The 13,874-nt window shown below is 39.5% G+C and overlaps 1 protein-coding gene across 7 annotated transcripts in view; it reads left to right on the top strand.

The window, feature by feature from the left end:
- Positions 1-13,874, top strand: part of LOC144500199 (histone-lysine N-methyltransferase NSD2-like) — a 108,144-nt gene that overhangs the window by 7,195 nt on the left and 87,075 nt on the right. For all 7 annotated transcript variants that reach the window (XM_078222908.1, XM_078222923.1, XM_078222899.1 and 4 more), the window contains exon 2: positions 2,093-2,796. In XM_078222908.1, coding sequence (XP_078079034.1) covers positions 2,122-2,796 — 675 coding nt within the window. In that variant the 5' untranslated portion in view covers positions 2,093-2,121. The remainder of the gene's footprint in view (positions 1-2,092; positions 2,797-13,874) is intronic.

Genomic DNA, 13,874 nt, shown 5'->3' with positions numbered 1-13,874 from the left:
CATTGCCTGCGAATGTGGTGGAGGCAGGTTTAATTGAAGCATTCAAAAGGGAACAAGATTGTTATCTGAAAAGGAAGAATGTACGGGGTTTTAGGGAAAAAATGATAGTACATGAATTGCTCATTTGAACATGATGGTCCAAATGGCTTCCTTCCACACATTAACAGTTCTGTGATTCTAAGAAGTGGTACAGCCATGCCTAACTAGCGCAGTTTATTCATGTATTAAGTGAGAGACTTACAATGCTTTTGAAAGTAGTGAGCTCAAAGTTTGGGAAGATTCTAAAAATCAATAAAAGATGACCAAGAAATTGATAGAGCGAGAAAATAGAACGGTATCAACCAGCAGAAATATAAAAATACCCTTTTCTATAAGAAAGTAAAAAGGAAGAGACTTTTGAATGTAAATGTGGGTCCCTTAGTCGCAGACAAGAGAAAGTATAGTGGGAATAAGGAAATTGAGAGACAGCAAATACATGTTTGTACGTCTTTATAGTAGAAGACACAAAACACTGGGAATTGTGAGGGACCAAGAGTCCAATGAGAGTGAGGAGCTGAATGTAATTAACAAAATGAAAAGTTAACTAAAAGCCAACAAATTCCCTGGACCTGTTTGCATGGACCTGAGGGTTTTGAAGAGTTGACAGGAGAGGATGCATTCATTGTTGGGTGCACTGGTCTTCGAGAATTCTGTAGATTGTAGAATGGTCTCTGATTATAAGTGTAACCCTGTTGTTCAAGAAGAAGACAAGAGAAAACAGTCTGGCATCAATAGGAGGAAAAATGCTTGAATTTATTAAGTGTATGTTAAAAGGGTATTTGAGAAATTGATCAGGCAGAGGTAACAGTTTTATGAAAAGGAAACCATTTTTGACGATCATTGAGATTTTCGAAGATAAAGCTGGCAAGATAAAGGGAGAACCAGTGGATGTTGCAAATTTGGATTTTCAGAAGGTATATGATCAGATGACATGTGAAACATTATTATACAAGATCAGGGCTTATGGAATGGGCAGTATATTAGCATGAATCGAAGATAGGTTAATGGAAATAAACTGGTCATTTTCGGAATGACTGGGTCTAACCAAATGAATGCATTTAGTGCCTCGGCCTCTGCAATTTACGATCTATATCAGTGACTTAAATGAGGGAAACAGTGGGTCGAGTTCACTGACGAAACAAAGCTAGGTGGGGAAGTAAACTATAGTGAATAGGAGGAAAAGAGAGTTGCATTGGCAAAAGGTGGCAGATTGTGTATAATTTGGGAAAGCGTGAAGATATCTACTTGTTCAGAATGAAAAGCTCAAAATATTTTTAGAACGTGAGAGATTCATAAATGTTTGTATGTGGAGGGATTTGGAGGTCTCTTTATTCAACTGACAGCAAGTTAATATGTTGGTATAGCAAACAATTTTAATTCCAAATTATTTCACCATTTTTCCAAGGGGAAGCCTCACTGCAGCTATACCAGGCATTGGTGAGACCAAGGTTGGAGTACTGTGTAGAGTTTTGATCTTGCCCAAAAGACATTGTCTTCGAAGGGGTGCAACAAAGTATCACTGTTTGCTGGGATATGGGGAGGATCCTTGAAGGAGAAATTAAACAAAATGGGCCTTGAGATGGTCTCATTGAAAAATCTTCATATAAAATGTTTTGAGGGCTTGAAAGAATAAATGCTGAGAGCTGATTTCCCCTATCTGAACAGTTCAGAGTTACCCTCAGAAAAAAGAGTCAGCCATTTAGGACTGAGATGAGAAATTTCTTCACTTGGTGAGTTATGAATCTTCTCTTGGAGGACTTTTGATTGCTTAGTCAATTGGTATATTCAAGACACTCGAGTGTGATACATTTTTGGACAATAAGGAAGTTGAAGGATATAATAATTGGGCAAGAAAGTGGAATTGAGGTCGAGCATCAATCATTATCTAATTGAATGGCAGATCAGGCTCAAGGGGTCGTAAAACTTTCTTTGATTTCTTGTAATGCTGAATATTTTGGTTGTGTAACGCTTCCAAATATTTGTCAACTGTAATTTTTCTTTATTACAGAAATACATTTTATAATCAGTTTTTCTCTTTTTTGCCCATCTAAAGCTCTTTGATACTGCTAACGTCTGTACAACATGGCTCAACCCTACCGACTTTCACAGAGTGTAATGGGGAGTTCCCGGCCACTGGCACATGAGTTGATCAATCCCATAACTATGAAACAGGTTCCTGAGATCCTCAGTATTACTAATAAGAGTCAAAATGGTGAAGTGACTTCTGAGCACACAATGCTGACTGACAAAGCTGTCACGCCGTTATCAGCTGCTCTTCAGGATGGTGTGATACATCGATTAAATGGACATGATACAGCTTCTGCTTACAGATCATCAGACAAATTAAAGGATTTAACTTCTCTGGTGTTAAATGGAGATTCTGGTGCACCAGATGTAATTGAAGAATCACCATCCCAGCATGCATCCTCTCCAAGTGAATGCTCCACAGAGAACAGAGGGAACAAAACACCACCTCGAACAACACCTAAAAAGAGTGGTTCACCTGAGATTAAGTTGAGGATTACTAAAACTTACTTGAATGGAAAGCCACTGTTTGAATCTTCACTTTGTGGAGATCTGCAGATAGGTGACCCTGAGTCTGCTCAGCAGGAAGAAGAAAAGGATGAAGATAAAGAGAAAAATCGAGAAAAAAGAAAAAGGAAGAGAAGTGTGAAGTATGATGCGCTCCTTGAACAAAGTCTGGCTCAAGTGGCACTAGTATCCAAGACATCTGGTTCTCCTGAGGAGCATGAAAAGGTGAGTGTGGATAGTCATAGCCTTTTGTGAACAGGCTCATAGCCAAATTATTGCTGGTTACCTTTTTGTAGCTGAAATGTGATGTGAATTAAGCAAAAACTTGACACTTTTCGATATCAAACGTTTGATTAGTGATTCCTGAAAAGTAAGGGGGAACTTCTGCAGCATGTATTTGCATCGAAAGATTAATTAAGCATAACTTATAAAATTTATATTTGTATGGCTCTACTCACTTAGGATATTATTTGCATAATCATTTCTTTTATAAATTAAGCTTAAATTACAAGTTAGTTACTTGAATTAATTGGCTGGTGTACCATATCCACCAGCAATATGAAGGCTGTCTTTTTAAAGCTCGATCAAATGGCTGCAGTACCATGCTTGAAATATCATCACAACTGTAACTATCAAGCTTCTCAATTGAACCAAAGATTGACAGCCCTTGTTCACATTTTGCAAACCTCTTTCAATCATTTTTGAGGTTCAGGGTAATCCAAAATGACTATGTTGACGTGACTACAACCTTCTTTATTGATGCATCATTTAAGTACAAAGACTATAGCCCTAAAACTTCAAGTCATGAAACCCCCTCGTGGCAATTCCTTTGCTATTCCTTCAGGGTCTATTAGATATCTTGATAACCAGATTGTTTTTTCAGTTTCAGAAAAAAATTCTACTCCATCTTTTTGTAATTTTAAATATTCTCACAGAAGTGTTGAAAAATTGCACAGATTTACCAGGAAAGGGTTTCTGGTGGTTCATTAAAATTTTTAAACTATTATGAATGCTGCATCTTGCCCCCTGATCTGCTGAGCGTTTTCATCATTTTCTGTTTGTATTTGAGACATTTGGAATTTGGAGATTTATTCAAGCTCCTGTAAATATATTAAACTACTTGAAATTCTAACCATTTGGTACACTGGCCAATCTAGAAGTCTAGCTTTTGGAAACATTTTCCCAAATTTCTATTACATGCTTGAAAATTGTCGATTACTGATTGCTCTCTCACACACACAGGTGTTTTGATGAGTTATGTTCCAGGTGATTCTACATTTTTTGTTTTCTTGATGTTCCTGAAACATGTTTGTTTTAAAGGACTGTACTTACCTTGTAAGCAAGTTGCAATTTGAATTAAATCTGTTATTGATCTGGAGAAGGCCTGAACTCTTGTTAAAGGCAAGAAAAGTACTCCTGCTACCTGTACTGATAAAATGCTGGGGAATGGCATTTGATGTGGGTGCTTTCCCTTCTATAAGAATCTACATTCTGAAGTGAGTTTTAAATATATAACTATATTTGGAATTGATTATGTTCTAAACCAGCAATTTCTATTTATTGGCGTTTTGATGCTAGTCTATAGTTTTCTGCAAAACCTGAAGTTAAGAAGCAGACTTTAACTGCTTCAATTGACTGAGTCTTAACAGCCTTTTATGGGAGAGAGTATTCCAGATTTCTGCAGCTAATAGTGTGAAGAAGTGCTTCACTCCTGAATGGCCTGATTCTAACGATGATTATAAAATGAGACCCAAAACTGCTGGGGAAATCTGTCATGGAACATTTTGTAATCTTTGAGTAGAAGATGCTTTGGGTGTAGGCTAGCTATGTTCCAACAAGGGTGAAAGCTAAGGAAATCAAAGCCAGGCTCCTTGGGGGAAGATAGAGAATATGATGAAATAAAGAGGGGTATGCTATATGTCGGGTCAATTCTTTGAGTGAAAAAGTGGTCAAATATAATACGTTGAGAGGGGAGACGAAGAGGAAAATAAGAGGCAAAGAGAGAATATGAAAATGGAATGGCAATCAACATAAAAGGGGTCCCAAAAACCTTCTGCCATCATGTAAATAGTAAGAGGTGGAGTGAACCCTATGAGTGACAAAGAGGGTGATGTATGCTTAGAGGCTCAATGCCAGAATACAAATATGAAGCGTACGATGCCCTTATTCAAGAAAGGTTGCCAGAGCAATCCGAGTGACCACAGGTCAACAAATTTAACATCAGTGGTGAGCAAGGTTGTAAAAACGCTTCTGATTGAATATGTTGATTAAGAAACACAAGGTTGACAAAGGAAATGCTATGGACATTGTCAAATGCTTTCTTAAAATCCACGTAGACAAAATACCACACAAAAGCTTGGTTAAACCTGCTCGTGGAATAGGAGGGCTTAGATTTTTTAAAATGGCTTAAGTACAGAAAACAGCGAGATTCTGGAAGATCAGAAATAGGACCACCACTTTTTTTTTGAGAGAGAGAATTATACAAATGACTTGGATATTCGGTTTATGGAGTAAAATTTGACAATGATACCAAACTTGGAGGAGTGGCACACAGTGAGGATAATAATTGTCTGCAACAGGATTTGATAAGTACCAAATGAAATTTAATGCAGAGACTTGCAAGCTTCGTTTTGATAGAAACATAGAAAACTACAGCACAAAACAGGCCCTTCGGCCCCACAAGTTGTGCCGAACATATCCCTACCTTTTAGGCCGACCTATAACCCTCCATCCTATTAAGTCCCATGTACTCATCCAGGAGTCTCTTAAAAGACCCTTTTGAATTTGCCTCCACCACCACTGACGGCAGTCGATTCCACTCGTCCACCACCCTCTGTGTGAAAAACTACCCCCGAACATTTCCCCTGTACCAACCCCCCAGCACCTTGAACCTGTGTCCTCTCGTAGCAGCCATTTCAACCCGGGGGAAAAGCCTCTGAGAGTCCACCCGATCTATGCCTCTCAACATCTTATATACCTCTATTAGGTCTCCCCTCATCCTACGTCTCTCCAAGGAGAAAAGACCGAGCTCCCTCAGCTTATCCTCATAAGGCATGCCACTCAATCCAGGCAACATCCTTGTAAATCGCCTCTGCACCCTTTCAATCTTTTCCACATCCTTCCTGTAATGAGGCGACCAGAACTGAGCACAGTACTCCAAGTGGGGTCTGACGAGGGTCTTATATAGCTGCATCATTATCCCCGGACTCCTAAACTCAATCCCTCGATTGATAAAGGCCAGCACACCATACGCCTTCTTAACCACCTCCTCCACCTGCGGGGTCGATTTTAGAGCCCTATGGACCCGGACCCCAAGGTCCTTCTGATCCTCTACAGTACTAAGAGTCTTTCCCTTTATATTGTACTCCTTCATCCCATTTGACCTGCCAAAATGGACCACTACGCATTTATCTGGGTTGAAGTCCATCTGCCACTTCTCCGCCCAGTCTTGCATCCTATCTATGTCCCTCTGTAACTTCTGACATCCCTCCAGACTATCCACAACACCACCAACCTTCGTGTCGTCGGCAAACTTACCAACCCATCCCTCCACTTCCTCATCCAGGAAGACGATGAGGAAACTATTCTTATGGCATTGAAAGTATGCAGGGACAGAGGGACCTGGGGATTCAAGTGCATTTGGCAGGACATATTGAGAGTGGTTAACAAAGCATATGGTACCTCGTATAGAGGTATTGAGAAGTAGACAAGAAAAAAACTGTTCTCATTAATAAATGGTGAACGGACAAGGGGACCCCTGTTTAAGGTTTTGGTCAAGAGATGCAGGGGCTGGATGGGAAGAACATTTTTTAGACAGAAGTAGCAATGACTTGGAACTCGCTGAGCCTGTAGGTTGTGGAACCACAGACTATGAATGATTTGAAAAGGAAATGGGATGGGCACTTGAAGGAAATAAACTTGCAGGGCTATGGAAATAGGGGATATAGCAGGGGGTGGGGATTGGGACTCATAGGAGCATAGGGAGCTGGCGTTGACATAATCAGCTGAATGGCTCCCTTTTTTGCCGTAAATGACTATTTCAAAGACTTTTTCCTCGGGTGGATGGAGCTATTACAAGGGAGCATAACCATAGGGTTCGTGGTGGGAGATATAGGAAGGATATCAGAGGTAGGTTCTTTACGCAGAGAGTGGTTGGGGTGTGGAATGGACTGCCTGCAGTGATAGTGGAGTCAGACACTTTAGGAACATTTAAGCGGTTATTGGATAGGCACATGGAGCACACCAGGATGATAGGGAGTGGGATAGCTTGATCTTGGTTTCAGATAAAGCTCGGCACAACATCGTGGGCCGAAGGGCTTGTTCTGTGCTGTACTGTTCTGAGTTTCCCCCTCATTCCGGATTCAGCCACCAGAGGAAATACGTTTTCTCTCAATCTACCCTATCAAATATTTTTTGTAATTTTGAAAACCTCAATGAAATCAACCATCCCCTTTAAGTGCAGTATGATTCTGTGAATCTGCACTATACCTTAATAAAACCCTTTTGAGGTGCAGTGCCCAGAACGGAACGCAATATTCCTGATTGGCTCTAAGACGTCTTTAAACAACAGAAGGCTTCTTAGCTTTTGTCGTACATCCCCCTTGGGATATAGGTGACTAAACTACTCGCATTATTATATTTGTCCATTAGTCTTTAGTGATTATTGATCTAAATTGGAAGTCCTCACACTTTCTTAGTTTGAATTTTAGTTTCGCCCGCTCACTTAATCTGTCTCCGTTGTTCCATCTGCATCACTGCTTGACTGCTGTGTCTGCTGGCTATTGTCATCTGCAAGCTTATCTAATCCAAGTTGTTGATCAATATGTGAAAAGCTGAGAGCCTTAGTACAAATCTCTGGGGACAGCACTTGTCACCTTCTGTCAATCAGAATACATATTCTTTATAGCGAGACATTTAACAGATGAAGCTAAATGCACGGAACTGCAAGCGATGCTTTCTTGTAGGAAGGATAAGGAGAGGCAATATACGCTAAATGGTACAATGTTAAAGTGGATGCAGAAAAAGAGACGTGTATGTTCACTAATTCTTCAAGGTGAGTTACTAAGTTGAAAAATCTAAAAAGCATATGGGTTTTTTGGCTTTATTGGTATGGAAACAGAGTATGAAAGCAATGAGGTTATGCTAAATTTTCACAAAGCACTGGTTAGACCTCAGCTAGAGCACTGTTTACTCAGGACTCCATGGTTTAGGAAGAATGTCAAAGCTTTACAGTGGCTGCACAGGAAACTTACTAAAACAGTACCAACAATGAGAGACTTGTGTGGAAAGACTAAATAAGCTGGGAGTAGAGAAGATGAGGAATAGATTTGATGGATGTCTTCAAAGTAATGAACAATTTTGGTAAATAAGGAGAAACTGTTTCCAGGACAGGAGAGTTGGTAGAATTATAGTGATAGGCAATAGAACCAGAGGTGACATGTGAATATTTTTCTTTTAATGCATCGAGTTATGATGATCTGGAGCCCACTACTTCGTGGTGAAAGCAGATTCAATAATAACTTTCAAAAGGGAGGGAATAATTATTTGAAAAAAGGGAAAAAATCCTCCAGGGAGAAGAGCAGTGCAATGGAACTGGTTGTGTAGCTCAACAAAGCCAGCATTGGCACAATGGGCTGAATGGCTGTCTTCTGCTGTATCATTCTACTGTTTCCTACCTCAACTATTTTCTAATCTGTATCGCAAGATTGTTTTCAAATATAAGGATGTTTATTTTTTTCCAATAATTGCTTCTGGACTCGTATCAAATACTTTTTGGAGAGCCATCTGATTATAAGCAGCAGACAATGTCAAATGCACAATCTTCATGACCTCCTCAATTTGGCTGATAATTTCCAAAATTTGGGAGGTTGTGATTTTTTTTTCTCATTGCACAGTAGTTTTAGTGTCTTTCCTCTGTTATCCCCAGTTGAACTGAGTTTTAATAGATGTTTAGCATTCACTTTAAGCACAAGTGAACTTTAATATAAAAAGAAATTATCAAAATACTCAGGCCTAGCATTTGAGAGAAACAAAATTAACTAGTATTTTGCTTTTGTACTGTACTTGAATATATTTTAGATTATCATTTCACAATTCATAGCCTCTCGACAGTGCTTAAGGAGGCCAATCGGCCGTCGAGCCTGCACCAATGACAATCCCACCCTATCCCGTAACCCCACATATTTACCCAGCTAACACTCCCCCCACTAAGGGGCAATTTAGCATGGCCAGTCAACCTAACCTGCACATCTTTGGAGTGCAAATTACAAAGATTGAGTTCAATTTATAAGCTGAGATCTGTTCTTTGTGCATTTGTTGTTTTTTTTTACCCCCTCTCTTAAATCCTTCCCACAAAATGGGTGATTGTCATTTGGTGAAGGATGAGATTCAGTTTGGGGTTATGAAGAAATAAATTATCCACAAAATTTCCAATAATTTCAGTTTCAAGGCCCTATAGAGACCAAAGTAGTGGAGAAGGTCCTATTTAATTTTTGTAACAGTATGGTGTCGTCATACTTTTTATTTGTAATATGTCCGTACTGCTATCTGATGTTTGATATGTCTGACTTTTGTGCACTCATGATTTACTCAAAATTTCAAGTGCGACATTATCTTTTGCCAATTCCTGACATGATGTGAGGAAAAACTGCAGTACTTTGCGCAGCTGGATCTGGATGCACTGCCTGAGAGTGTGGTGAAGGCAGATTCAATTATGGCTTTTAATCAGGTAATGGATAATTATCTGAAGAGAAAGAAAATTGCAGGCCTCTGGGGCAGGGGAGGGAGAGCGGAGTTGCTTTTACAGAGAGCCAGCACAGTCACAACAGGAGACGGTAGCAGAGTGACAATGTCACTGGACTAGAGGCCCAGGCTAATGCTCTGAGAATATGGGTTCGTAGTAGCTGGTGGAAATCATTGATTGTTGTAAAAACTCACCTGGTTCACTAATGCCCTTGAGAGAAGAAAATCTGCCATCCTTGTCTGGCCTGCATGTGACTCCAGACTGACTCTTAACTACCCTCTGAAATTGCTGAGCAAGCCATTTCGCTCGAGCGAAGTTCGGGATGGGCAGCGCTGGTCTTGACGGTGATGCTCGCATCCCATGAAAGAAGTTTTTAAAAATAGCTACCTCCTGTGCCGCAACAATTGTATGAAATATTTTAATACTTTTGTCTTATTTTGGTTGTGTTGATAGCACTTTTGCCTTTGAATCAGCAGGATATGGGGTCAGGATGTTAAAGCACCATAGAATACTGATGAAATGCAGCATTGTTGGAGGTGCAGTCTTTCAGATAAGACATTCCATTTTGGGGTATTCTGCAATTTCAGGAGATTGTAGTAAAAAGAATCAAAATATCATGGCATATCAAGGAAGGACGAGGCCTTTAACCAAACATTTGTGTTTGGACCAGCATCACAAAATATTACAAGTTATTCATCTTGTCATTGTGGAATTATTTCTGGTGCAAAAATTGTTTGCTTATATTGCAATACTGATCATAAAGCATTAAAAACACAGTTCAGTATTGTGGCAATCTGTGGAGTTTACCTTGCACATTGCTATGTTGGACAAGCCATCATTGTATCGATCCTTCCTGAACTGGAATGGGTGTAAGAGCAGAATGCTTTTTGCTGCATTGAAGCCCTGGTTGTTTTTGTTTGTTCATTTTTTTTGCTTCCAAGTGTAAAACTCGGCTCAGTGGTGATATTTTCCTGAGTAGGACGCGATTTTAAACATAACTTAACCTGACATTTTATTTCAGCACTGAGGGAATGCTACAGTGTATAATGTGCTGCCTTTCAGATGAGCTTTTAAAATTCAGCTCTTTCTGCCAGTTCAATTAAATGTACAACTTCTCCGAGCTCTACATTCCTCCAACATTGGCCTCTTGTGCACCCTTCAGCTCGTGTCCCACCATTGGTGGCCCTGCCTTCAGCTCCTTTAATTTTGGCCCTGGGCACTCTCAGTTTTGATTGCTTCCACCGTTGCTGGCCATGCCTTCAGGTGCCAAAGCCCAAAGCTGTGGAATTCCCTCCCTAAGCTCCTCCATCCATTTCTCTTCCTTTTAAAGCACTCTTAAAACCTGCCTCCTGGTCCGAGCTTTTAGTTATGTTCTAACGTCTTCTTCCAAATTAAGCCAAAGCTAAGCATGTTTTCACTCCTGTGAATGACATTGGAATTTTAAAAACTATATTTAAGGTGCTACGTAAATGAAAATTGTCAGTTCAGGCCTTGATAGTTAATACACGTTCCACAGCCTCTGTATCTGCACAGCCAAACCTCTCCAGAACTTGATTAACTATGCTATTAAGACCCCATCTTAAAGTTTGACGATCAAGAATTGGAACAAAACTATGAAAATGGAGTTTTCAGTCTAGTTTTCACAATGACTTGTTTTTTTTCCCCTTTCCCCACTTTGTTTCTTTGTTCAGTATCAAATGCAGTGGCTTTATGACAGAATTTCTAACCAGACATTATCTCTCTTGAATTAAGAACACCAGGGGTTCCTTTCAGAATTACAAGGTGACTAATGACACTTCATGACAGAACTGTCTCTCATTTAGGGTATTTCACAGGAAATGTTTAATGTATTGATGTTTCCAATCTTTTCATCACCTTTTTGAATTATAGCAAATGCTTACAGTTTGATTTATTTCAACATGAACAAAGCAGCCACTTAATTCAATTGCTTTTCTTACAGATACTTTTCTGCACGAGGTAACTTCTGCTTTTCACTATATTCCAGTTCATTTGTTGTCCTGCAGCAGTAACTGTCTTTGAAAAATAACACTCCTCCTTCCAGGTATTAAACCATTGAGCTTGCAGTTGGAAACTTTCAAACTGCTCTCTGCAGTGCAAGTCTTTTGTGTGTCAAAATAATTCTGCTTGAATCTATATTGCATTCCCAAAGTCTACAATTGTGTTGAGTTTCAAAAAATAATTGGATAAGCACTTCAAGAGCAAAAAAAATGCATTGCAGGGCTACAGGGAAAGGGCAGGCAAATGGAACTAGCTGATTTGTTCTTGCAGAGCGCTAACACAAATGTGAACGACGGAATGGACTCCTTCCATTCTGCAAGTATTCAAAGAAGTTTTATTGTTACATTTTGTCCTTTCTACCTGCATTCTTCATCCTCAAGGAATTGTTTTTTTGTTGTAGCTCTACAGGCAGCACTCCTTGTGCTACTTCAGCTCAAATAATTACTTGTGTGAGCCTGGATGGTTAAATGTTGACGGGCAAGCTCATCACCCACACATGCACAATTCCAGTAAGGGTCACTGGATATTGATCAGAAATGAGAATCCAAGCTTGACTTGGTCAGTTCTCTGGGACTTTGTTGCATACAGAACAGTATAAGAAAAAACTTTATTTAGCGACTTGGATAACCTCAGTGGCTGTGAACTACTAGGAGGATGAAGTACTTTTGTAATGTGGGACATGCGGTAGGCACTGTGCACAAATGGCAGTGATGTAATAACCAAATAATTTGTTTTATGTTTGAGGGATAATTTATTGCCGGGTGGCAGAACTGCTTAGATTGTGTCTGTGGAGCTAAATGACCATGTTTTTGAACTGGTTGGAAATGGTACAAAGAAGTTGAAATAAGACTTTAAAGTCTGGGCAGCAAATTGAAATCCATGATTTCCCAGACTTTAGTAGTTTTGATGTGGTCAGTTTGAAGTTATTTTTCTAATTTTAATGGAATTACAGGTAAATTTAAATTGGAACATGGAAAGTGTTTTGGTCTGTTACTCAATATTTTAACGCATGGTGAACATTTGGGAGATATTTTTAAAGCTTTAGACTGCTTTTCATTCCACTTAATAGTTGATGAGGAATTAATGGGGAATCTTGTATTTAGTGCATGACATAAACATGGGAAGGAGATGCAGATCTTCCTCCAGCACAGTAAGTGTGAAATGCTGATTGACTTGGAGCTGTCCAGACCTGCTACAGATATTGACCCAGTGTACAGAAGCGGCTAGTGCTTCCTGCATCTCGCATGGCGATAGGTGACAGCTGAAAGAAGCAGGTGCTAGATTTATAGTCTTAAAAAAAATGACAGAAACGTAGTTATATAGCATTTTACCTGAACATTTCAAGGCACTTCATAGGAATGTTATAAAACAAGTATGATACCGAAAATCTATGTCAGATGACCAAAAGCTTGGTCAAAGAGGTATATTTTTAAGATTTGTTCGAAAGGAGAAAAGTAAGATGGGGGGGACAGAACTATAAGGAAGAAATTCCAGAGCTTAGCGCCTCAGCAACTGAAAACGTTTTGAGGGTGCACAGGAGACCATAATTAGAAGAATGCATATATCTGAGGGTTCTGGGGTTGGAGGAGAATGCAGAGATTGGGAGAGGCAAGGAATTTGAAAACAAGGATGAGACTTTTAAAATTAAGATGTTGCAAGACCAGAAACCATTGCAGATCAGTAAGCACGGGAGTGATAGAAAATGGGACTTGCTGCGAGTTAAGACACAGTGGCAATTTAGATGACTTCAGATTTATAACAGGGAGAATGCCAGACACCAGCCTGGAGTGCTTTGGGATAGCTGAGCCTAGAGGAAATTGAGCTTTCCAGTAGCAGATCACCAGAAACAACAGGTGAAATTCAGCGTACATTTAAAAGGATAGCCATTTGGATTGGAAAACAGAATCAGAATGGAAGGTCATTGACCTGTTTGCATTTATTATACTAACTTATCTAAAAGTGTTCCTTTAAGATTTTTAGTAGACCTCGAATTACACGGAAATATTTAGTCGCGTTCATAATGGTGTTTTGAAGGTTTGTACTCCTTTTTTTGGCTGTTCTAATTCAGAGGTTGAGTTCGAAATATACTGTCAAGCTACTGGCAGTACTTAACTGAAAATTAACATTAAAGATGCATGAGTTCTGCATGGGGAAATATTTTTTTGTGGGGGAACACGTGAATTAATGAGGTCAGAAACTTGGTGATTGGGATTTATCTCATTACCTTTGTCCAGCATATTGTTGCTCGAACACTCTGCTATTACTCAAACTCTCTAATTCTAAGGCACTTGACAGAAGTATGACAAAACAAAATTTGATGCTGAGTCATGTAGGGAGATATCGTAGCAGATACAACAAAAAGCTTGGTCCCCAAAGAGGTAGGTTTTAAGGAGCATATTAAAGGAAGAAAGAGAACTGAAAGATTTGGGAATGAAATCCAGAGTTGGAGTCTTGGCAGCTGGAAGGCATGGTTAAAATTAGGATTGCAATGGGGACTCTGCATATCCTTTTAAGGTTGTGGATCTGAAAGAGATTACAGAGA

The sequence above is a fragment of the Mustelus asterias genome, chromosome 1 (assembly GCF_964213995.1).
Source record: "Mustelus asterias chromosome 1, sMusAst1.hap1.1, whole genome shotgun sequence".
Taxonomy (NCBI): Eukaryota; Metazoa; Chordata; class Chondrichthyes; order Carcharhiniformes; family Triakidae; genus Mustelus; species Mustelus asterias.
This window is presented reverse-complemented; position numbering and strand designations above follow the sequence as displayed.